The following is a 26916-nucleotide window of genomic DNA, read 5'->3' on the forward strand; positions in this document are numbered from 1 at the left end:
GGATGATTTCCCAAAAAGTACAGTATGGTTGCTGACAGTGGATAAGGAAACAGATTATACAAATTCAAGTACAATATGAAAATACAATATGAAAGCTTGGGGTACCTAGGCACACATTTTCTGCAGTCATAGGTTTTTCAGTGCCCTTCCTCTCCACTATTAAAAAAGGAACAATAATATACTTACTTTATGAAGGCATAGGAAAACAATTTCAGTTTTCTGATTTGTTTTGAACAAATCCTGATGATATTGCTCTCATTATTAGACGGACAGATCTGCCAATGGGCTGATGAAAGAAATGAAGGTGAATGAAGATTACAAGCCACAGATCATTGTAAAAGAAATTAACTCCAGCAGATTCTGTATTATGCAATATTGCTTGTCCAGATTTGTGATAGCTGCTGTAATTGTTTCACTGCAGGAAGGGGTATCAGTGATGTGGCTAGCAAGGCACAGCTTTCAAACAGTTTTCTTTCAATATATCTTCGCTGAGCAGAAATATAAAATAAAAATCTGTATTTTAAAATATTCATTTATTTTTCTTTCTTTCTTACAGCTTGTGGCCAATGCAATCCTTTTTGTCAGTGTAAATTTGTATGGGGTCTTTGTGAGGATTTTGACAGAAAGGGCTCAGAGGAAGGCATTCCTTCAGGCCAGGAACTGCATTGAGGACAGGCTGAGACTGGAGGATGAAAATGAAAAACAGGTCAGTTTCTAAGCCTTATTTATTTTTCTCTGTTTCTCCTGAGATGACTGTAGTTATGTGAACCACAAGTTAGGACATTGTTGCCAAATTTATGCTAGGGCATGTGTGCATTTTCATTGTAAAGGAAGTGCTGCCTTCCCCCATCTGCTTCAGGTCTTCCTCCCAGAGCATGCACACTCTTCATCTGCAGAGCTCAGAGAAGGTGCAGGCTGACTCCACAGCTACTGTCACCTCCAGTGCCAGAGGAGATCTATTTTAGGGCTGAGTCAATTCTAATGTACTATTGTAATATAAGATTGTGGTTATTTATCTGCATGGATGTTTTTGGGTGGGTGTTAGATGCACTGTAAATATTTGTCTTCTTGCTGAGTGTGCTATAACCTGTTTGCCTTCATGACACCCATAAAAAAGTCAACAATTTGGGCACAAAGAGCTGCACTGATAACTGAATAATTATAATCGATAACAAGAATTTATACATTATATATTTGTACAACTAATAATAAGAATGACTGTGATAATAATCAGTATCTCTTCTCAAAAACCACCTCAATTATTTGATAGTTTACTTCATACAGTTTTATCAATCAGCCTTCCTAGCATATTTGGAAATAATAGAAAATAAAAAAGTGCTATATTGTGGACCTTGCTGTTGTTACTCACAGATTTTGATGCTGTTTGGGTTTTGCCTTATTTTTCTTTATATGTTCTCTGTATTCTTCACACTTAAGTTTGTAACTCTGTCACCTATTGTATTAGTGGCTAGTTTTCCCAGTACTTTCCCATGGCCTTTCCTTAAGCAGAAAGACAAAATAAATTCCAGAGCTCCAAGCCCTGGGAGGTAGAAGACTCTGTACTACCTTGGTTCATCCTGGGAGAACAACTCTTCAAGATACATTTAATGGACAAAGTACAGCTTGTGCTGAACAGGGGGCTCCAGAGAAAAGGCTTGACCTGGGGGGGAATTGTATCACCACTTGTCCTCCTAATTGGTGCTTTTTATCAATTATGTTAATTTCCTAAAACCTATAAATGTGTATTCATCCCTGGCAGGGGTGGGTTTTGTGGACATCTTTCCATAACTGCCTCTGAAAACCTTCAAATGAAGATTGCCTTTTATATTACCTCCTTACTAAAATTACCACGAGTTTCATTTCCAGGTTGCAAAAAAGGCAACAATCTGAGGCTTAAGCGTGTTATGATCTATTTGGACTAGCTTTTTCTTTCTGCATAGATGATAAAAGAGGGTGACACTGGAATACCTCTGTGGCATGGTGGTTACTTATGCCAAACAAGATATCAGGGTCCTCAAAGGTTATGTACCTCACACAGTTTTACCACTCCTCATTTGCAAATTCTTTAGCAAGTCTATTCCTTTGTGTGGAGCAGCGCAGGTCCATAAGTACTTTCTGTTATGAATTAAGTGAATACGTTTTTATGAGCTGAACATACTCTGTAATAAGTAGACATCACTTTGAACACTGCACATCTTTGCAGTGTTTTTTACATTGTCTGTGTAAAAATGGTATTAGTATCAAAGCCTTTAGATTTAATTTTGGTCTTTTGTAATCCAAAGCTGCAGATTTTTTAAAGGCACAAATGTGACGTGGCCTGCCATTTGTGCCTTTGGAAACTTACTTCAGGGCTCCAGCATGAAAACAAAATTGATTGTTTATGTTTCTCTTTTTAACACTTTAGAAATATGTCTTATTTTATATATTATCCATGCATATAGAAACACAACAAAGCAATAAACATTACACATAAATGCCATTATTGTTGATAGTATACCTAGATAATCCTGCAAATGTTTTTCCAATGCAGTTTACTGGTCAGGGAAGAGAATAAACTTTTCTCCTACACTTGTGAAATTACCTTTATTCATTACAGTGTAAAACAGGATGCAGTTGTGAAACGTGATAACTAGCTGTCACAGGTACCACCAAAATACTTTCTGTGGCTGCTCTCACACAATATTAGCATACCTCTAGAACAAGAGTGAGAATTAAGACACAATTGCAGGCTACAAAATTATTCTGCAGTTGCTGTGGCATAACATACCCTGAGTTTCCAGCTGGCAACATTCAAGAGAGTTTTGAGAGGAGAAGAAACGCTGCTGACCTAGTTCAGTTTTTGTGATCAGTCCTATATTTTTGTTCTCTGAAGTATCAATATTACATGTTAAAAAGGACTGAATGTTTTCATCACACCATCTTGTCTCTGCCCTAAAAACATAGCCCTTTGGCACTGAGAATTGTAACCCAAAATGATAAAACTATTCCCTTATATTTCTGTGAAAGTCTCTTACTGGAAAGGAAAGAACATGCTCTTGACTTTTGAACATACACAGCTTTCTGGAGTTAAAAGTGTTGACGGTGTGAAACAGATACCACAGCTGAAATTGCAAGTGAGATTTCTTCCTCTGTGTCCTACTTACAGTGAATTCTTCTCATGGGATATATTTGTAGTAATAGTCCCACATGAGAATTTTGATAAAACTATTTTTGTGAGCAAGAGTAAATATCTTGTTGGCACATTTTTGGATTCATGAAAGCAACCTTGAAAGTGTTGCTGGGGAAAGAGAGAGCAGATAGCTTCTGTTTATTTAAAAATTCAGTGTAATGTTATCTATCACCCTCTTATCTATTCTCTGTGATCACAATGAATAACTGGCCTTGATGGCCAAGAGTCATAGTTGATGGTAGCATCATCCATTTGTTGTGTTGCTGAATGTTAGATTGCAATTCCACCAGAAGTGAAGGCCAAGAACCAAGTAAGTTTTAGACAATGAGCAGATAGTTATAATCATCCTCTTGGGAGAAGCTTCTTCTCTTGTTCTCTATAAATCTCAGCAGTAAGCCATCCTTTGCAGAGCAAACAGCTGAGAGTAATTTTTGTGAGGTGGGTCCTTTTCCCTGGAATTCTGTTTTTTGTTCATGCTCAGTCAAAGCAGGTGAACACTTCCCCTCACTCTAACTGCACCATTTCTCTGTATCCACTTGTTTAATTCCAAATCATCCTTTTCCCATATAGCAAAAAAAAGCATTGTCACCTAGCTCCCTGAAGGACTGTTAAAGCATCCCAGCTGATCTTCCAGCAGTAGTTCAAGTGAGAAAGGAGCAAACAGGGATGGGGAATGGGGGATGTATTCAGCATAGAAAGAGTCTGCTGCTGATTGAACTGGTTGCCATCTGATTAAGAGCTATATGAGTAAGGAAGATGTGGCTCACCATGTATTATTAATTCCAGGTGTAGTAGCTCCTGAAGTGGAGCTGTGCTCCAAGGGAGAGATACCATTGTTCTCCTGAGGCCATCTTAACTTGAAAAGCAACTGGACCACTGTCTTTAAAGACCTGCAGGCTTCTGTTTTCCAAATGTCTCTTTCAGCATCTTTACAATTTTGTTGTCCCCACAGTTTTGTGGTCATTACTCTGCGTACTAATTAATATTCTAATTTTGTGCTGTGTAAAGCAACTTCCTTTTATTTGTCATGGACTTGTTGTCTGATGAATTAATTTTGTGCTTTCCAGATCTTGTTTTGTGGCATTGGTAATCATTTTTCAGTAATCTCTTTCATGCCACACTGTAGACTTTTTTAACCCTGCTCATCTATCTCTCTCTCTTTCCAAGCTGAAGACCTGTCACCTCTGGTCTTCTGATGTATGGAAGCTATATCTTACCCTGGTCTTGCCAACCTTGTAACAAATCTTAATCACATTCCCTCCTTTCTCTGCCCTGATAATAAGAATATTTTGATGCATATTCATGCATTGAATTTGGGGATAAAACACATAATTTATCTTGGTGAAATGCACTTGCTGTAGCACAGGTTGATATGAAAAGTGCCTGTTGCTTTCATATAAGACAGGCTGGGAAAACATTTGACTTCATCAAAACCTTCAAAGCCCACAAAACTACCTCAAATATCTTCACTGGTTATTTAATTTCATAAGTACATGCAAGTATGTTTGCAAAATAAAGACTGTCTTTCATTCCACTTGTTTAGATCTTTCCTTCCCTCCTAAATGTTACTTTTGTACTTCCTCACAATTGGAATTGGCAGTGGAAAATCAACTGGAAAATAGCAAAGTCCCCAGAATTTGCTATCTTAAAAACAAATTGTGAAATTACATCTTGTTTTTCAAACCATTGGGACTGGAGAAATGTATTTATTGGTGTCACCTATCTTTCAAGAAGTAGTTGTGTACTTCACTACAGTGCATGAAATTGATATCTATTTAATATAAGAAACTGAAAGAAGCACTTAAAAATGACCGGGAGTGAGGAAGCACGGAGCTGAGACATCTCTGTGTCTAGCTACAGGACCACAAGACTGCCACTGCAGCTAGACTAATCACATTTGCTGAAGTATTGTTCAACACCATGCTACTGCAGTAATGCTGATTCTGGGAGACAGACTAGAACTTTGGTGGTGGTCTGCAGTTCCTTCATACATGTTCACCAGATCATGTGCAGCTAGCTAAATTTTCCTTATGCAATGCTGAATTGTGTGTGCAAATATCTGCATACATATGCATCTGCATTCTAAGCGTCTTCTGCAATTTAGGGCAATGTCCTTAACATTGTGTGTAGTAACTGGGTCACCACTGAGTCAGAGATTTGATTAATAACTATTCATAGAAATGGAAAATGTGTCAACAAAAGATACCATGACTCTGACTGCACTTTGAACTACTGCTTAGGGTGTCTTGCGTTCAAATTCTCTGCTGCATTCAGATTCTCCTTCAAAACAATTTGATCTAGACATCACACATTTTGGATATGTGTACTACCTCTTGTACATTTGAGCAAAAAGATGACACCTACAGAAATCCTCCAGTGGTTTTGTCTGCTGTGATTAATGTCAAGCCCTTATGAAGAACAGGAAAAAATTACATTAACTTTGAATAAAGCAAATCATGTTGGATTTTGTTTTGGTAGTGGATAACAAGTTGCGGAGGTTTTCATCCTTTCAATTCAGCAACCAAACTGAGGAATTAGTTATTTGCACAGCCCTAGGCAGAATTAATTTCTAGAGTGCCTGACAACGTGTTTATCAGGTTCTCCTCACGTCTCCCATACTTTTTATTTTCAGAATCTTGCATGGGTTTTTTCAGTGCAGAGGAATATGTGAAGTTTATAATTAAAACTCACGCCTTTTTTTCCTAACCGTTCATACTGGCTGAATGCATCAGCAAATTGCCCTGCAGCAAAAATTTCACCTGGATGATGTGTGGATGCAAAAACATGTTCTTGTCAAATTATCTAGTGTGCAGCAGGGAAGTGATACTGATTTTGCACAAAGTGCAAGGTGTGTGATGATACCTGATCCTCTGTAAAAGCTACCCAGTGTGATCTTTAAAAAACATAGGTGGACTAATTTTAGCTAGCAGGGTGAGCCTTTACCACATTACCACTATGTTCAATGTGACAGGACAGCTTAAAATTGTATCTATTGCACCACCAAATCACAGTCTTACACAGGAAATCCTATCTTCAAAAACCTATTTGTTCTTTATTAGGATCAGAAAAACAAGAAATAAGAAGTGTTGCAATTCAGGCTGTCAGGTTGAACTACTGGACTTCAGGCCCCCTTGTGCAGGCTGACCAGTGTCTCTTAGCCAAATCACAGATTGGAAATTGTCTTGCTGTCTGCTTCCTTTGCCCCATTTGGCTGTTTAGATCCTTACACAGAAAAAAAATACATAGCATCCCTGGTCCATCTTCCACCTTTCTCAGGTAAAAAAGAGACATGCTCCCACACAGCAATAATTGACCTGAAGCTTTCTACTGACCATCACCTGTTAGTCTCTGGTCCTGCAATAATCGTGCATGTGTCTACGCTTCATAGAGCAGATAATAAAATTCAGGGCTACTCAGATGAAATGAAAAGCTCCAGATGGAAGGCTTCAGCTTCAACCTGAAGTCATCAGGAGTTGCTTGTAACCCCCTGCAAGGAAAGGTATAGCAAACAAATAAGTGTGTTTTAATTTTACGGATCTATTGCACCTCTTGGTTTGCAGAATAAACATCCCATCTGAATCCAGTTAGTCCAAGAAACTACACTGCTTGGCATACCACCAGGACTCTTCTTACCTGAGTTTGGCCAAGTAAAAGTGAGGCTTGTAATCTAACCCTTTAACCTACTGGCAGTAATCCCTAGTAGTAACAGGCACATCCAAGGGTAGTTCAACCCTTCTACCCTAAACTCTTTGTTAAACATAAGATGAGGTTTTTCTTTGGAAGTGGTTACAATAGGACACCTCAATTTAGCTGTAGGAGAAGAGAGAGATGCACCTTGCTACTAGACTTACAATTCCGAAGTGTAGAAACCTATAGTAAAGTGCGTAACATACAATAAAAACACACAATTGTAAATCATATAAAATTCATATATTTTAGTTGCCTTGTAATTTTATTACTCTAGCTGCATGCCTTTATTTTACAAAATGAAACTTTAGAAAAGTCTAAAAAAAAATTTAAAAACCACACACAAGAACAGGCCAGATCATTACTATAACTATTTGGTTTGACTTTATTTCATCCCCTGAAAGCTTTCTGTTGCTAGTAAATGTAGTGGTTTAACTGCAGGCACAACTAAGCACCACATAGCCCCTCCCTCCCCCTCTCCCTCCATGGTGGGATGGGGGAGAAAATAGAAAAAACAAAGGTGAGAAAACTCATGGGTTGAGATAAAGACACTTTAATAGCTAAAGCAAAAACTGTGCATGCAAGCAAAACAAAACAAGAAATTAAGTCACTGCTTCCCGTTTGCAGGCTGGGGTTCAGTCATTCCTGGGAAAGCAGAGTTTCATCACACGTAATGGTCACTTGAGAAGACAAATGCCATGACTGAATATCATCTTCCACCCTTCCTCTTGTTTCCTCCAGCTTATATGCTGAGCATGACATCATATGTTATGGAAAATCCCTTTGGTTAGCTGGGGTCAAGTGTCCCGGCTCTGTCCCCTCACAGATTCTTTTGCATCTAAAGCCTCCTCCTTGGCAGGATGGTGTGAGAGACAGAAAATCCCTTGACTTTGAGTAACGTCTTATCAGCAATAACATCCCTGTGTAATCAACACTGTTTTCAGCACAAATCCAAAACACAGCACCCTACTAGCCACTGTGAAGAAAATTAACACTATTAACTCTGTGTAAAAAAATAAAAAAATAAAAAAATAAATAAAATATGTCAATTAAATTGAGTCATTCATAATTTGAATAAATTGAGTCACATGTAGTCAGTCATATTCAGGATAAGCAGGAAGATGTCTCGGACTGTAGTTTGTTGCAGTTTGTTTTCTTTCCAATAGATGTATGCATGTTATACAGTCATGCCACCCATGTTAAGTTCTTATATACAATGTATGCTGGCTTACTTTGAGTAGAGTAGACAAATTTTTGGGTGAGAGTATTCCTGCTAGAGAACAGGAAGGATCTGCAAGGGGATCTGGACAGGCTGCATTGATGGATCAAGGTTGAACAAGGCTAAGTGACAGGACCTGCCCTTGCAGTGCTACAGACTTGGGGAAGACTGGTTGAAAAGCTGTCTGGTGAATAGGACCCAGGCCTGCTGGTCAGCAGCTGAACATGAGCCAGAGAGCGCCCAGGAGTCTGAAAAAGAAAAAAGGCAGGCTGGCCTATATCAGCAATAGTGTGGCCAGCAGGACCAGGGCAGGGATTGTCCCCAGGTACTCAGCACTGGTGAGGCCACACCTTGAATCCTGTGTCCAGTTCTGGGCCCCTCACTACAAGAAAGACATCCAGATGCTGGAGTATGTCTCGAGAAGGGCAGTGTAGCTGCGGAAGGGTCTGGAGAGTACGTCCTGTGAGGAGCTGCTGAGAGAGCTGGGAGTGTTTAGCCTGAGTAAAGGAGGCTCAGGGTGTAGATCTCTTATAGATCTCTACAACTGCCTGAAAGGAGGGTGTAGACAGGTGGGGGTCAGTCTCTTCTCCCAGCTAACAAGTGACAAGAGGAAATGGCCTCAAAGGTTCAGGTTGGACCTTAGGAAGAATTTCTTCATGGAAAGGTTTGTCAAGCATTGGAATGGGCTCCCAAGGGAGATGGTGAAGTCTCCATCATGGAGGTGTTCAAAAATACCAGCTGCACGTGGCACTCAGTGCTGTGGTCTAGTTGACAAGGGGGTGTCTGGCCAGAGGTTGGACTTGATGATCTCAGAGGTCTTTTCACACCTAGATGATTCTGTGATAAACTGTCAGCTTAAAAACTAGTGGTAATTCTAATTCTAATTCTATAATTCTAAGCATCTTAACACTTTGGCTCTTAGGAGTTTTGGCATAAATAATGGAAAATGTATAATATGTTCTCTTTCAAGCAAATGTCAATCAAATATGCTAGTGTTTGACTCTGAATTTTTCAGTTTATTTTTCCTACTTACATTGTGTATTTTCAATTAGAGAGAACTGAGGAGGAAAGATGAACAATCTCACACAAACCTGTCCTTATTAGATGATTAAAAACACACAACCATACGGTTTTCAGCAGATAATATCATTGATAACAGTTACTAAGGCAAATTATCATAATTAGGCACACTGGCTAGAGTGCATCAGATTCTGAAGTTAAATTGTAAGACAAATAATTCAAGAGTTTCTTATAGTTGATTTCTAAATTTAGAGTAATGTCCATGACAGAAGTGCTGTTTGAAAACTAATGCAATGTTATTATGCATTTTAGTAGGATGCCACAGTGTGAAGTAAAGCAACCTCAGTCGTGAATACTGATGTTCTTCCCTCAGCAGCAGGAATTCATAGAAAGCTTTAAAATGTCATTAGAAAAGTCCTCTTACATGTATTTTTACTGCTGTTCACAAAATTGTTTTCACTTCTAGAAGTGTATTGAGTATAATAAAAAAAGTTAGCTAACACATAACACAAGTTTGACACTTTTCCTGAGCCAGTCTTCAAACACAGGGTGGTTCCACCATAGACCAGCTATGTATAGGTGACCAACTAGGTGACAACTGTATTGTCACCTAGGTGTTTCATGTCACAGCAGCTGGCATTGACACATGTGCAGTTTGCCAAATGATATGTTACCACTTAAGCGCAGATTATCTTCTTGAACAGGATACTACTGAGCTGGGCACTTCCATTTCAGTATATGAATGAATATGCTGCTGGGACACGTGTTCTTGTGGATTTTTTGTCGGTTTCCTTCGGCCAACTGTCTGTGGAGGAAAAGAGTTAGACTACATCCCACTAAATGGCAAAAGAAATACATTCTAAGGAAGTATTTTTGTCAGGTTTGCCATTCTAAATGAAATTCTGTCTGTCGTGTGATTTAAATTCTTTCCAAGGTTTCTGTTCCCCATTACCTCTTCAATATAAACTTAGTTCATTTGGGGTTTAGCTCCCCTTCAGGCACATTTGATTAGGAATTTCCCAGTTTGACAAGGAAATAATGAACTAAATCTGAGTCACACTTGCTACTTTAAGTGGGTGAATACACTCATTGCTTCCTTAGCATATTACTGATTGGTCCTTGTTTTTCCATTCTGGAAGGCAATGAGATTTTTCCCTATGGGTTAGGGCTTACTTCCCCATTCTGTAAAGAGACATAATGAGGAAAAGTAACAAAGGACAAAGGCTTTTAGGTTTTTCTAATCTAAATTAGGAAAACATCCAGATTTTTCAAAGCAAACCATATTTATATCTTAATCTTTAGAGATTCAGACATTTATTTAATTTTACAGTTTTATGCCATGATTTTCTTTCCTATTGCTATATTAAAGGCATTTATAGCCTTTGAAAGAGAAAATGCTAACTGCTTGCCACTTAATATGTCTTAGGTTTCAAAATTGCTTTTATTGACTTCAGGTTCTTGGGGGTTTTTAATTCGTTAGTTAGTGCTTACATCCATTAGTCGGCTCAGTATCTATCTATCACTAGCAATCAAAAAGCTTATCTTTACTGAAGATTTCATGCTTTCTCTGCTACCAGCAGAGATCTGTACTGAAAAAGAGCATGTGCTGATAGTGAGTCGCTACCACAACTCTAAATGAAATATGTGATGCTGTACCAGACAGTAGCAGTGTGTGAAGCACTGGTGCTAGCACAGAATTGTATCCTCAAATTTCCACTGATTCTGGACTCTCAGCTGCAGACTGTGTCAGCTCCAGCAGCACGCAAAGAAGACTGAACTGAAGATGTTAGTGGCCTTTCTCTCGCTGCTTCTCTATGTTGGCTCCATTTCTCAACTAGGTGCCAGAGGAGATCACAGAGATTTGCCACATATCTGTGTAGAGCTGGTGGAGATATCTGGGGTTTGGAGAAGGAGTGGGGGGAAGGAGAATGCCATAACTCATGGGCTGGAAGAAAATCAGAGTGTGACACAGTCCCAGTACCAACTTGAGCTGTAACATGTAGCATGTTCTTCAAGAAAAAATTCAGTTGAGGGCTGGAGCATTAATGAGGGTGGAAGAGGGGGATGTGTCTGTCTTGCAGAAGGCTGAACTCTGTGACATTCCCTTCCTGAGGAATACATCCTTGCCTGATCAAGATATTCAGTGTTACATTAGTGGAAGAAACCAGACATGGATGTGGATTTGAAAGACGTGCTGTTGGAACCATAGAGGAAACTTAGTACACCATGGACAAGCCAATAAAGATCTGCCTGCTCTTCCATTTACTCTGGAAGGGGCAGCATTGGCAAAACTGACACTGCTTGTGAGTCCATCTGCCTAACATTTCAGAAGAAATCCAGGTTTGTTGTCCCAGTCCTGTTCATGATGGAACAAAGGACTCTGTGTGGCACTTAAGCCTCTAGCAAAGCTGAGCTCACAGATGTCTCATCTGCAGGCCAGCCTAGGAATTGCATTAGCACTTCTGTGTTCCCTCTGATCATGACATTAGCAGATGATTAGTGCTCTTTGTGATAATTTTTAAGACCCCTCTTTATTTGAATCAGAAAATAATTTCAGCAAATAGATTATAGTTTTTGAATTTGTGCTTTAAGTGTGTTTTTTTTGTTTTTATCATATATACTTAAACTACCTATGCATACAGTCAGTGCTACCATGAAGGGATATTTTCACTGAAAGATGAAAACTAGCCTTCCTGACTCTGCAGAACAAGAGGTAAAATGTTTTCTTTCCACATAGGAAGATTTACAAAAGCATGTTTGGTGTCTCTTCTGTGACACACAAAGTTTCATCTTCATTAATATACCCTAAAGAACCTACTTATAAAAATCCTACTGAAGCATGATAGAAACAAAGATATCTATTAAGCTAACACTGCTGGAGTTGAGAAATACCTGTCCCTGGCAATGTACTCCAGAAATGCTCTTCCTTCTTTCCTGCCAAGCATAAGGAATCTTTCAAATTATCTGCTCTATAGAACGGTTTGATTATATCTGTATGACTACTTGCCTGCGCTAAAATAAGGCAAATAAATATGCCTTAACTATAAAGGCACTATTTGGTTGTGAGAATTTAGCTTCTTCTCTCTCAAGTTTACTTCCAGTAAGAAGATTTCTATTAACTGAAATGAGTATAATCTTTTTCCTGTCAAGTTTCTATAATAGTTTTGTGAACACATTGGATATTGCCAGTGACTTTTCAGAGGGAGTGAATATTAAAGATGAAAGGTGAAAGTAAAAAGACTAACAGTAGCTTGGATTCTGCATGATTTATTCATTGCCAGTTTTTATCTGGTATCAACTATTGGATAGCCTTTCTAATGATTAATCTTTATTGATGTATTTCTAGAGCACTCTGATTTAATATATATGAAGATAACTAGGAAGACAGCTTTTGCTTTTTATGTTTTCTTGTATATTCTCATAACCTTTCTCAGTTTTTGTTCCTATTTGAACAAGATTTGTGGAGCTGATCTCAACATAGCCCACTATAAATCTTCTAGTCCATTCAGGAATCACACTTGCCTTTTTAGGATAGTGTCATATACATTTTCCATAGATATAGAGAGTATCTGTGTTTCTTTACATGCAGAGATTTCCAACTTACTGTTACAGTCCAGTTTTAACTTTATTAGAAATGTGTCTGCCTGTATTAAGGTACAAACAAGACTATATGTCAAAATCAATAGTATGGACTTTATTTGATAGCAAATATGAGATAAAGAGACAGAGAGAGAAAGAAAGGAAGAGGAAAAAATAGAAGAGAGGTTTGGGAACAGAAAAAAAATATCACCAGTCTGTGGATCCCACTGTCATCCTGTTGATCCTCTCCAGCTCGTCTTCTTGGTGGTGAAGGTCCCCCTGAAAAGCACAGAATCCGATGAATTAAGATGCTCAGGCCAGGTGGGAATTCCCAGGTACCTCCCTGGGGAGGGAGAAGGGGTGCAGTTTGACAGAGTCTCTTGCAGCAGACTGGATCTGTTGCATCACTTCACATCAAGTGCAGTCCTGTGGTGCCAGGCCTCAGGAATATGTCTGGGGAATGCCTGGAGGGTCTTTGATGGATTATGACACCTCCTCAGCTGCCTCCCAAATTAATATCCAGTGTATGAGGCCTGTGGGATTGGGGGTTTCACAGCTGGGCTGATTCGTGTAAGGCAGGATGGGTGCTCAGTGCCTTCTGAGCAATTATGCCACACACCTGGAACCTCTTCCCCCACCCTCAGTTGCAGGGGGAGTCTGTGTAAACCTCTGTGGGCTGTGGTCTGTCCCACCCAAAACTCAGATGATTCTCAGCACAGCTGCTGAGTTTGGCTTTCCTGTGGGTGCATTCTTCTCCCTCAGCCTGAGATGATCGAACAATAGTGTCCCCTTTATCTTGTCTGGTTGGCTTAACTCACAGTCCAAAGTTCCAGTCAGGCATCTTCAAGGAGTGGTGGGCTTCTGTGGTTGTCTTTTTACAGTTTTTGTTATAATGGGTAAAACTTCTTCATAGCAATGTTTAACTCAATCCCTGATACTTATTTAGCTCATGTGTTTTTCTGGATGGTACCTAAAAAGTACAATGTACTACCGAGTTTTTCTCATTCTTATCATGCTACTTCTTGAATGCTGCCTTATGAATTGTATACATTCGAGCAGTTTTATGGTTTCTTAATGCCCACTCTCCATACCAAGACTTCTGCACTCCATACAGACCAACACCTTCTGTTTTAGCCAAGACTTCACATACTCCCAATTCTTTCCCAAGGCCTTACTATCTCCACTGTGACAAACAATGTTCTATGTGGAAACTATCATTGCCTCATTAAACACTATTTTCCTCATGCATCGTCCCTTTCCTTTATTTAAACAAAAAGAATCACTCCACCATAGAAAGATGTTAAAATGGTCAGGTATAGTTGTATTCAGACTGAATGCATCATGCATATAGAGTGTACTGATCATCTGCTATAACTGTGTTGTTAGTCATTCTCTTACTACTCAAAATCTGTGCATTATGTATCTGGTCTTTTAGGGATGGTCTTTTATGATTACTATTATAGTAATGACTTGCTGATAAATAGAATTTTCCAAGAAAACTCAGGACTGTTCTGAAACATTGCCACCTTGTGGCTTCTGGAAGATCACCGTCTTTAACAGCACTAATTCCTGTACTTAGTTGGAAGAAAGGACATGGCATAGTTGAATTTCTAATAATTCACTCATGAAACCCACTGCCTTTGTTTTCCAAGAAACAAGAAGTATAAATGAATCCTAATAGTTGTGCACAAAATTGTTCTTCCATGCATTGCATCAGGCTTCTCTTCACTCTACTTTTTTTTATTTTTCCTTAAAGGGAATTAAAATGGCTGTGAAGTGTAATGTAAGGGTGACAGAGACTGTGAACCCACTAAGATGTAGCTTTTAAAATTATACAAAATTGAGCATGGTATTACTAGGTAGCAGGTGGTAATATTTAGGATATACTTTGGAGTCCCTGCTGACTAACTAGAAACTGAATCTCAAAATTATATAGATGAGTTGACTCTGAAATTGTCTTATTAATGTTTTACATGCATGTGTGATGCTTGTCTTCTCTAGGGAGAAAAATTTGTTTTAAAATATGGTGGCATTTTCCTCTTAAGTATAGCAACAACAAAAGAAGATCTGTGATAGGCTGCAAAAATGGTTGGGTTAGATTTCATGTTCCATATTGTAAAAGGATTGTGTACAGTAGATGATCAAAATCTCCTTTCTTCATGAGCTCCTTTTCCTATTTCATCATTGTTGCACTATTACTATAACAAAAATATTTATGTTTTAATCAGCCAAGAAAAAAAATATGTCAAACCTGGTTTTGTCACATTTTTTATTTTTTTTTTTTTACTTTCTTCCTTCCTAAAGTTGCTATGAAAGTGCAGAAAACAAGGAACATGGGCATGAAGTCTACCCTGGATAATGTGGTTCAGTGCTAGGGAGGGTGAAAAAGGACCAGAATCTGGAGTGCCATCCAGACTTACTGCTTTCTCCAGCATGAGATTGGAAATCACCAAGTCCCATTTAGGGCAAGTTCCACAAGACAGAGCTCTCTGCCATCCAGGTGGGGCCAGACTCCCTGATGGGTGAAGGCAGTGCCAGCATGCTGGCTAAAGGAGCAGTTCAGGAGGAATTTAATGAAGCTGGCTGAAAGGGATGGAGCTGTGTCCATTACCACCCTGTTCTCATGGGATCGAAAAAGCAAAAGCAAAGCAGTACAGTTTTCTACATGGCCCTTCCAGACTGTAACTTCATTCTCAAAATAATTTCCAGCAGATGTGCATGTACAGTAGGATGAGAGGACAATGAGCAGTGAGATTCAAGGAACCAGAGAAATACTGAGCCTGCAGCTCTGAGGCAATGCTACAGTTCCCTTGTTTGCTTCTCTGAGCTTGGTTGGTTATCTCAGAAAAAAATGACAACTGTTTCCTTTGATAAAGTAGTCTGCTCTGACTATAAATAATATTGCTATTTTGTTTTCTTTATATCTCACATTATAAACTATAGGAATACAACTTCGTATTGGGAAGCACAGAAAGTGTAGCCAGTTTTTGGGTAGAAATTTGTGAGGAGTCTTTTAACTTCACACTGGGTAACTGGAAAGAAAGAAAGAGGATACTGGCTAGGAACATTTAAAATATTTATGTGTTTTTGAGCCTTCTTTTATTATGAAAGGTGTATGGATTCATTTGCAGTCTGCTGAAAGAATTTGAAAATGTATCACAGTCATTTTCCATACAGATGTCAAAATGAATAATTTTGTACAATAGGAATATCTGCATAATGTTTGGGCAACTGCATGAAATGATTCTAAATCAAGGTGAAAATTTCAAAGGATTTTCAGTATCATGAAAGTGTTTGGAATGATCAGTAAAATGAAAAAAGGGTATGATTTTCAAAATGGGAAGGGAACAGGCATCTTCATTAGGAGGCAAGCATGAGAAATGTTTTAGGAATATGCACTGGGGACTCCCATAAAAGCAGAGCCAGGATGCTGGTAGGAGGGGCTGTCCAGGGCAGGGATGGGAATAGAAGAGGGAATTGTGGTGAGAAGCCTCCAAATTGAAGAAAGTTGAAGAGAGTGTTGGGGCAGAATAAAGCATGCAGATGATGGGGAGTTTTTTCTTCAATAATGTCTTCTTGCTTCTTTCCTCTCCCTTCTCAGAAATGAAAAAATCACATAACTCCTAAAGGGTACTGAGCCTTGAGCTTCTCTTCTATTTTAGAAGCCCCACTTGTGTGTGGTGAGATAGCAAAATAGCTTCAGGCCTCCCCAGGGGTCTTCAGGCCTCTCCTGGTCCTTGTGTACCAAGGGAGACACCTTGATACACAATGGTCAAAGTGGACCTCTGGAGATCATTGAGCTCAACCACTCCCTCAAAGCAAGACTGCCAGCAATACCAGGTCTTGGCTTTGTCCAGTCAGCTCTTGAATAACTATTAAAGTTTTTCTTTGGGTCCAACCCAGAATGAAAATTGTAGTCCAGGATTAGGTATTTGAAAATAGGGTTGAAAGCGTTCCAAGTAGTCATATAGGGTCTTTTTGTCCATTAACAATGGGAAGCACTTTTTTCCATTTTGCTTGGCTTATTTGCATATACCTTGGCATATTTGCCTTATTTGTCACATGCATAATGGTACTAGTTATTGAATAGGGCCAAGGTAGCAATCCCTAATTGGTTTGGTATGCACATTTTGACTTGCCTTAACATTCACAAAATGAATGTTTGTTCGTCCTCTATTTTCAAGTGATGCTTCATTGCTGTGGGAGAAAGAAATTTGAATGTTTTTCTAAATTGACTGTTCTTTTCAAAAACAGTTAAGTCTCCATTAGTAGTGCAGTAATCATTAATAATCAGGATGATGTATTTGGCAAAGGAAGTCCAGTTTGGCATTTGAAATCCCAGAACAGGACTGGGAATGTAAAATGTTGTGAATGAAGGAGATCTAGGTCCTCATCTATAATTTTTTTTTTTCTTAGTGAGATTTCTGCAGGTAATATAAAATCATTGACTGACAATTACAATCTGTGAAAAGAAATTTTGTTTTCAGCATATGATTTCACTTTAGACCATTTTAATGCTGTATGAAGATTTACAGCAGGAGAAGAGTGTACAGATTCCTAAAATAGTGTAAGCTGGTTGTGTGACCAAAATTTAATATTCTTTATAGAAAACAGCTGAAATAATCCTAAAAAACATTGTGAATAACTGAAAAAAAATGTAGAAACATTTTGTTTCTACTAGACCTTGTGTTTAGGAATATATCATATATGAGGCTACCTCAACACAAAATAATTTGTGACCAATTAGAAAGTTTGCAACATGGGTGTTGTTTAATTTTGGTAAAAGTTGTTACTGATTGAATAGTGTTCCCTGTGTTACTCTTTCTATTTTTTCTTGTAATCACCCTCTCTGTTAGAGGGGCAACAACCATGCAAGCATGAATGTCACCATAAATGTGAGCGGTCTTCCATTAGTTTTGTCACTTGTTCCATTTAATTCACTATCCTACACACCTAGTTTTCCTTTTAGCCTGGTTTCCAGGTTATTTTTGTAATCAGATCAGCCATATAGGAACAAATGAAAAAAACTGGACAAAAATTGTAGGACTTGCTGAATAGGGATCCAGGCAGAGCCCTTTCCCAAACCCTCCAGCTGCTATAATTTGTGTACATGAATTCACTCTTGCTACTCCAAAACTGAGTTCTTCAGCATTCCTTAGGCTGACCTGAAAGGAAATACTGCTTTGCTTGGCAGATGAGATTTTGCTGTAAATAGAAGAGACTTTTCTTACATTCTTTCTAGAGAGCTGGATGGTGTCTTTCATTTACTTTCAGTGTTTTGATACTTTGTATTGCAGGGTTCTTTCTTACATTTCCCAGTCTCCTCTTCTGGGATAAATACAGTCAGGATGCGGCTTCCCTTCTTGGTATGAAAGGTTGAAAGGTCAGCAGTGGCTGCCCTTTGAGAAAGCCATAACTGAGTCTTTCCTCACTTGGTGAGTCTGACACTGCCAGCCCTCTTTGTATAGACTCTACAATTATTCATCAGTAATCTTTTTTTCTTTTTTTTCCCTCATCTTTAATAAAAAAAGCAAGCCATCACAATTTGATAGAGGATTTTCATATGTTCCCTTCAGGTCTTGTTATAGTCAACTTACACATGTATAGGAATCATTATTTTTGTAGCCTCCCTTAATAAATCTGACATCTGCACATTTCAATGCTGCCAGGTGCTGCATCTTACAGCTCTCCAATGCTGCCCTCACAGTAATGGTTCTTGTTACTTCCCTGGATTCCATATTACTTGCCATGCACTGCAGCCACTATCTGTGAGCTTTTTATTCAGGTATTGTAATTGTGTTTGCAGGCCATAGGAGAACTATTCAGTTAGCCCTGCACTCTGGAAGAGTCTGCCAATATATTTTTTGTTTGCTTTTTTGTCTGGTTATGTCTGACTTTCTAGGAAACAGAAGTCTAAAACCCACTCTCTCCATAACAGTTTTGAAATTTACTAATCCATTTCAGCAAAATGGTGAAGATCTTGTTTAATGTGTTCACTAAAAGAAAAGCTACAAAGAACATTTAGTCCTTATCAGACATTGTAAATTTCTCATCCATAGCAATACTCATGAAATTCCAGCATCACTTATGCCATCTTAAGTACCAGAGAATTTGGCCATCAGTCCAAATTCCTCTCTTGTATGGATTCTCTGTTGTCTGGGAGGTGGTCAGCTCACTTTATAACACCAGTTTATTTCCTCTTAAAACAGTAAATCAACTTTAAAACACAAGTAGCAGTCAACAGACCATCATAACATCCACTGTGGACAAAATACGTGTTTTGGATTATTACCCAAAATTTGGGTTACCCAAATACAGTTCTGCTGCAGAAATATACTTAATTAAATGTATTAAATACTGCAGAGTATACTTAATTAAATCAACATAAAATTTACAGTGAATAACCATTTTTAAGTGATGTGAAATACTTTGGTTAATTGGAAATTGCTATATGTGTAAAGTGTGAACAAATATTTAATTCCATAATATTATTTGCAAGATTCTTGTACATTGTTAAGAATATAGAGGAGAGCTTAAACAAGTCCTGCCTTTGGCTCAGATTTCTGGCAGTAACTCTGTTTGGGGTAGCTTGCACCCCAGATCACTCTCACTCATAGGTTCTTAACGATGGTTGATTAGGTCTATTACAAAATGAATTATTTATTTAATTGACACAAATTTAACAGCCATAAGACTTTAACAGGTGACTTACTACACAGGATAAACAAAAGAAACACTTAGTAGATAACACAATAGTGTTATCTAGTAGATAGTAGAAAAAAAAAATAGTAGAAAACACAATAGTAGATAACACACAGTGCACAACTGAGGTACCTAACATTACAGCTAGTGAAAAAGTAGTATAGATTAGGATTCCATGTAGTTTACCATCCAGTCGCTGATGGGGCACACATAGGATCCTTCCTCTCAATTCCCTGGAAAATAACCTCAGAATTTGCATCTGAACTTGTGGGAGAAGTCCTGCACATTTCCAGGGTGTGTGTAGGAGGCTTCTACCTGCATGAAAATTTGTGTAGCTTTTATAGTTAGTAATGTGTCTCTCAGTTAGGAATTCCTAGCTTATCTCTCTACATCTTGCTCTCAAGACAAGATGTTTATTGTCAGCTGGAGATCTCACCTCCGTTGTGCCAGAGATAACTCACTGCTGGACATCTGTGCAGCCTGGGTTACCTCACCAATTCGAGTCGGGGGTGGAGAATGTCCAGAGCAATGCTCCAGCTGTTGGACAGAGCAGATAAGCTCTTCTTTGGCAGGGAAGAATGTCCTGCTACATATATATAAGAGTAGGAAATAGAGTTAGCTAATGATCCTTAGTCTCAAGACAATGTGGCCACCACAAACATATGACAAAATTTTAGTCTAAAATTCACCAGGACAGCTCTGCAAAGTTTTACTTTTTCTTTCTTTCAATGTGTCTTTCAGAAGAAACTGTTAAAATAAAAAACCCTATGAATAAATTTTGAGTATTATTTGATAGCTTTATTTGATGAATATGTGCATGTTAGCAACACAAAAGCACTTGCAGATACCCTCTTCTCAGTGTTAATTTTTTTCTCCTTATTTACTTAATATGAATTAAAGAAAAGGAGGATGTGGTTGGCCCAAAATATGCACTTCTGTGACATCTTGCAGCTGCCATTACAGTGGGTCTTGACTGTCAGATAACAGAATCACAGAATAGTTGAGGCAGGAAGGGACACTCTAGAAGTCATCTAGTCTGACCACCTTGGTTTCAAGGATGAGATGCTTCATCATTTTCAGGACCAGAGATGAAACCAACTGGCCTGAAGCTCCCTGTGTCCTCCTTTTTGCCCTTCTTGGCTAGAGAAGTGACATTTGCTTTCTGCAGTCTTATGTCACTTCTCCCAGTCACCATGGACTTACATCTATCCAGTTTGTTTAATTATTGACTGACCTAATCCTGTTCCACCAAGGGTACTCCTTCCTTGCTCTAGGCTCATCCCTTATTGTCTGGAAACTGAGATTCCTGAATCAGATTTGATGTGGTTATATGAATTCATTCAGATTCTTGCCATGGATGAAACTAGCTGGTCTGATGGATAGACTTGGAAATGCATTTTAAAGGGAAAGCATTTTCTGGGTGAAAACACAACTTGTGTAGGTATCTAAGGATACCTTACAACACCTAAGAACAGCAGCTGCAGATTTTCCAGATGGCACTTGCGAATGGGCCAGAATATGTGGAAAAACTACATGGGACTTGATAGTCAATACTGACAAGATCCATAATATTAGAGACCCTTTTTATGCAGGTCAGTGACCCACGCTAAAAATTTGTCTGTGGCTATAGCAAGAAGGCATGTTTAGCCAGTTTTTTGTACTGATGCAGTTCATTAAAGACACTGCCACACTGGCTAAGATGCCATTAAAACTGTGGCACTGTTCCACTGAATTTGACAGTGGATAAATCCATCATCCACTCTCACTGCTTAGTAACCAGCTGTCATAGTCCTTGTAATATAACACTTTCATTATATCCAGGAAGAAATAAGACACACAAAAGGATAACAAATGATCCTGGGAAGTCTTTCCCAGACAGATAAATGCTGCTAAGAATAAAGTAAGTTGTTATTATTAGAACTGTGATGTTAATGAAAAATATAGAGAATTATATGCTCTTGAAGCTGGCTTTTTCTGTCTCGTTTTTTTTTTTCTGTTTTTTTCTTGGGGGGGGTTGGGGTTTTTGGTTTGGCTTGGTTTTTATTTTTGCTTTGTTTTGGGGTTTGTTTTCTTTTAGTGCAGAAGACTTAAAAAAAGGTACACAGTTTGCAGGAATTTGAGACAAGTGGTTCATATTATTTATGCAGCAGACATTTTAAAGAAGCAGATTAAGAGGAGATTGTCCAGTTTGGTAGTTTAAAATTTTGGGAAAATGGTCACACACTCTACCATGAAACTGATGTTGTTTATGTTTTCTTTTAGGAACGTCTCTTGATGAGCCTTTTGCCCAGGAATGTTGCAATGGAAATGAAGGAAGACTTCCTGAAGCCTCCTGAAAGGATTTTCCACAAGATTTACATTCAAAGGCATGACAATGTTAGGTAGGATTGAAGTAGCCCGTGAAATAACTAATGAACTAAGAATATTTAGTATAAGGACAGTGATGTATAATTGCAGTCAGGTTTTAGAGAAAAAAAAAACATGCAATATAGTGAAGATTTATAATTTATACAGAGTAGAAGAATGGGTGCACTAGGATGATTTAATAATATTCTCAAGAGATAATTAATAAATGTCTTAGAACAGTAGTGCTGGGAGACTGACAACTTTTTCCAAATGACTAGTCATTGGTTTTGGGTAAATAAGAGTATTTATTCTACATGGTAGTTTTTACACATTTATATTTTTCTGATAGTAAGATGAATTACTTCTAAATTAATAAATTTTCCTGGGTAATAGCATGGAAACACAGAAAGAAGGTGTGATATAAGCTTAAAGAAATGTGTATTTGTCCACATCACATGAGCATTACCTCCCAGAGATTATTGACTCAGGCTCAGTTCTACATGCTCTTGTTCAGCAGTTGACTGTGTGCAAGTGCTGTCATTTATATTGCTTTTTCTTAAAGCACATTCTCATTTGTTATTCTTCTTTGCCTCCAGAACAAATTCAGTAAAGACCTTGTCTGTGTTTTATCACACTACTGCCAAGTGCCTTGCTTCCACATCAAAAACAGCATCAAAGAAGTTCAGGTGGTGTCACCCTTTTACTAAACAAGGTGCAGTGTTAGGAAGAAATGCCACAGAGCTGCCTTGATTTGCATGGTGTACTCATGTAGCAAAGAAATAAATTTCAGCACCTCCTCCTCTCCCTCATTCACTGCTAAGTTTCTTCTCTCAAGATTTAGTCTACCTCCCATTGAGCTGGCTTTAATATATGCAAAGACCACTTCCTAGTGACTAAGTTGTTGCAACTAAAAGCATTTCTGTCACTACGGAAATCAGAGGTGTCTGTGATGGAGTGTTCAAAAAACTGCCAAATTAGGTCAGCTTTATGCTGTAAAATTTGACACTGCTGAATTAAAAACTAGTAGTTTACTCCATGTTAATGGCTAAATGTTGCATAATATTCATCTCATCAGCTTGCATACAAAATTTTAATAATCAGTTTAAAGTTGGTTGTAAGTGCACACTACCCAGAGCTGATGCTGAAAATGACGATGTTGTTTACAGTATCTGATGGTTCTCAAAGTCTCACTTGAGAGCTCCTGAAGGACACATTCAAAATCCAAGTGAGCTGTCTTACCCCTTCGCTTTTCCTTGTTTATGACACATGGTTTTATTCTGTTGCATTCCTCACCAACTCCTCACCAGAACTGCTTGAACTTTTTATTTTTCTTGCCAGACTTCCATATTTGAATGATAACCTGTCTCTCTATTTGCAGTCAGTTTTGCTAATCAAGTCTCAGGTATGCCAGGTTTTGGTGCTTGGGTGTCTTCTACTTTGACCATTTAGTGATAACATTCCTTAATATACTTATAAAAGTTGTGTCTAAAAATTATGTCCTCACAGTGCTGTGAAACACTGTTGGTTGCCCTTATATTCAGGGTCAAGGTAACACTATTAATTATATCATGATTAGTATATTTATATCTTGTATGTGACACAAGTCTCTGCATTTGTTACACTGTGTATAGTCATCTTAGACAGTATTGCTCTGCAGTTGATTAGAGTGCTTCTGAGTCCTCTCTTTTGCTAACATCTTTGAAATGTAGCCTCAGGAGTAGTCTTTTTTTCTACATGACACATTTTTTTCACATAACTACTAAAACTTCTGTGGCTTATTCACTGCTTTGATGCGGAGTTCATACAAGTTTTTTAATCCAAACATCCTGTCTGGAAAGGTGAATTCATTCCCTGACATTAAGAAGGTACTTTTTGGGCAAATGAAGCTCAAGTAAGACGGGATCACTTTAATGTCACAGGTAAGATCTTCAGGGAAGAGAACTGAAAATAGCAGACTCCCTTCACTGTCTGTACTTATAAGAAACTGTATTGCCTTTTATTTCAGTAATGCAAATACTCTACAATTATAATAATGTAAAAAAAAAAAAAAAAAGGGGGGTGAAATAGTGTCCAATAAATACCCAACAATCTGTGGCTAGCATGTGCCAGTTGGCCAGAGTTTCACCCTGGAGTTTTTGTGGCTCTGTAGATCTGAAGGATGAAAGAGAACTCCCAGCAGGTGCCACCCTGACACCAGTGTGAAGAACAGCACTACAGCATCCCTTTGGCAGGGCTGATGGTGCTCAGTGCCAATAATAAGTGCTTGCTTTACTTTCTTAAAGAGATGAAAACAACTTTTTTTTCTTCTGGGAAGTGTCAGTCCAGTCCTATAGCAGGTAAACCTTAGAGACCATTCCTATATTCTTGTGAATTGTCCTCTTCACCTCAAGTGTTCTGTAAAGTGCTGCTATTAAAACAAACCAACAGAAAATCCCTCTATAATTCTACATTCCAGGGGTTTTTTAACTCCAGAGCTACACAGTGGAAAATAGAAAATGAGCTGCTCTTTTACTTTTCCTCTTGCAATGCTTTCTTTTTCTCCCTGCAAATACCTGGAAGTATCAGAGCATTATTCTTCAGAAAAGACAGTCTGAAGGAGGCAGACATGCAATTAGTAAACTACATCATTTTTCCATTCCTTATCTGTTGAAAAACCAACAGCAAAAAAAAATACTGTCATAAGTATCAGAAAGCATCAGTTTCAGTTTTCTAAATAGCTGCCTAAAAAAGGACAAAAAATATTTAATCGTACACGTGAAAAATGTGACATTCATACAGCTACCTTCTTTACCTCCTCCCACAGAAAAGCACATTACCGTGTAGATACATATACCTCTGTAGGAAGTGGTTGATGGACTGAGAAAAAGTACTGATGTATTTCAGATAAACATGACAACAGTCCTGGTTTATCAATTAGTTGGTGAATATCTTTCCAGCTACCCAATAGTTGATGAATGACTGCTTGCAACTCACTGTGCCTCTGGAAGGGAATGTGTCGTGCTTTGATCAGCTCTTCCCAGATCTGCAGTACACCTGCTATCTTGTAAAGTTTTTGAACAGAATTTCTGTGCAGTAAGAAAGGAGGACATGTGTTTTAAGTGGAGACAAATAACGTAATGCAAATGCATTTTGCAAAACAAGATATGCAAATACACATCCAATACAGCATTAGCCCATTGAGGACAATAAACTCAAAAATCAGGAAACTAAAATAATTGCAACTAATATGGTATCTGTGGTTTATCAGAATGAAATAACCTGTATATAGTCCACAAGCTGTTTCAACTCAGTACAAGTATTATTTTACTGGGGTAGTCCCAGACAAGGACACCATGAAAGATGTGGGAACCAGATGTCAAGTCATCCAACAGACCTTCTGTGGTGCTCAGAAATATGTTTTGTAACATGAAGGAAACATGCTTTTTCTAAGATTAGGTTAAGAAATTTAAGATTCATATTTCCTTGTTTCCATATTCCTACAGGGCTGAGAAATTTACAGATCGCATATGTAGGTGGAGTGTCAATTGCAAAAACTCACTAGTCCTGGCTGAATCTCTCCATGGACCCATAATTCAATTAAGAAAATTTCAAATTGAGTTTCAGCTCAAATATATGCCCTGTATGGAAACCTCAACACATTTTGTTGTTCATCTCTTTTGGAATGGACATGGGATATTCATGAAACTGTTTCAACTCATGGATGGATAAGGATATGGCTGACTTCCTATATTAACACACAATTTTTGCTTCATTCTGTGAACAAACAATGTTCTCAGTGTTGAAGAGATAAAAACAAAGTGAACATTGAACAGCTAAAAATTTCTTGGGCTTCTGGTACAGCAGTTTCATTTAGCCTTAATTTTACAAGCATGAAATAGAACTGGATGCTTTGTAAGAAGAGATATTAATTTTAGGAAGCACACTGCCTGATTTCAAAGCTACTAATAAAAAGATTCCTTCTGGCATTTTAGAGGTTCTTGAGAGTCAATCTGAAGCCAGAGCACAATCTGCAGATATTTATGAGCAAATATTTCTGGTCTGTCCTGTCTTTCAGAAAACATTAGAACAAGTAATCAGAGTAAAGGCCATCATAACAAATAATTTTTTAATTTAACTTACCCATTCCAATGTTTAAAAAAACTGTGATCATGATGCCTGTGAACGGGTATATGTAGTCTTTCAGAACTTGTAAGACTTCGCAGTGAACTACTTCTCATAAATTATCATTATGTAAATGTAGTGGTTCAGGTTTGCTAATCTGAGTTTCTTGGCCAATGTACTAAATAATGTGGGTGACTAAAATTACTAGTGCACTTATGAGAATTATTTACTCATTTCCTGCTGTGAGATATGAATTAGTAGGAAGGCAAAGCAGGCTCAAAACTTAAAAGGTATGAAGAAAACATTATTAACATAACTAAAAGAATAATAAGAATCGGAATAAAATTTTTAGAACACTTCTCCTCCCTTTCCCACAACTTCTTTTCTTTTCACAGACAACACAAACCTGGGATTTTCAGATTCACAATCTCTTAGGGGGAGGAGTTTCTCTCACCATGTCATGGAGACTTCACAAGAAACAGCTCTCCCGTGGCTTCAACATCGCAGTCAATCAGCTGCCTGGGAAAGGAAAATCTGTTTGCAGTGTAAAAGTCCCTCTCATGCCTTGCAGCTTTCCCAAGGCTGCTTTCATGGGCCATGTCAATTTATGGGATACTATTTCAAGGATGAGGTGTTCTAGCATAAAAACCCCCGAAGTTCTCTTCTTCTGTCTCTGGCAATAGAGGCTTTTCTTCTTCTATCCATAGGGTAAAGTTTCTTCTCTGCTCAAGCTTCTCATTGGATTACAGCTTTTCAGCATCCACACGCTCCAGCATGAGTGCCCTTTTCTCATGGGCTGTGGGTGAATGCTGCATCCCCCCATGCACCTCATGAATTACAGGGAAAAAATGAAGTCTGATACAACAAAAATATATCTTTACCATAGCTTTACAAAGGGGATTTCAGCCAAAGGCATCTCCTCAATCCCCTCCTAACTAGAATTTGACTCCTTTATTGACCTCAGAGTTCCATGTTGTTTTCCTAACGTGTCTTCATCCTTTCCTTTTCCTGAGGTGGGAGAGAATTGCTGCTCATAGGTTGATTTGTTCTCAAGCTTTATCAATTTAAACAGTTTTTATAGAGTTCTGCAGTG

The 26916-nt window shown here is 38.3% G+C and overlaps 1 protein-coding gene across 1 annotated transcript in view; it reads left to right on the plus strand.

The window, feature by feature from the left end:
- The window catches only part of ADCY1 (adenylate cyclase 1), a 141474-nt gene that overhangs the window by 41813 nt on the left and 72745 nt on the right, over positions 1-26916 (plus strand). Inside the window, exons 2-3 of the mRNA XM_086843586.1 lie at positions 557-706; positions 21639-21757. Of these exons, the coding sequence (XP_086699712.1) occupies positions 557-706; positions 21639-21757 (269 nt within the window). The remainder of the gene's footprint in view (positions 1-556; positions 707-21638; positions 21758-26916) is intronic.

The sequence above is a fragment of the Cyanistes caeruleus genome, chromosome 1 (genome assembly GCF_971803275.1).
Source record: "Cyanistes caeruleus chromosome 1, bCyaCae1.hap1.1, whole genome shotgun sequence".
Taxonomy (NCBI): domain Eukaryota; kingdom Metazoa; phylum Chordata; class Aves; order Passeriformes; family Paridae; genus Cyanistes; species Cyanistes caeruleus.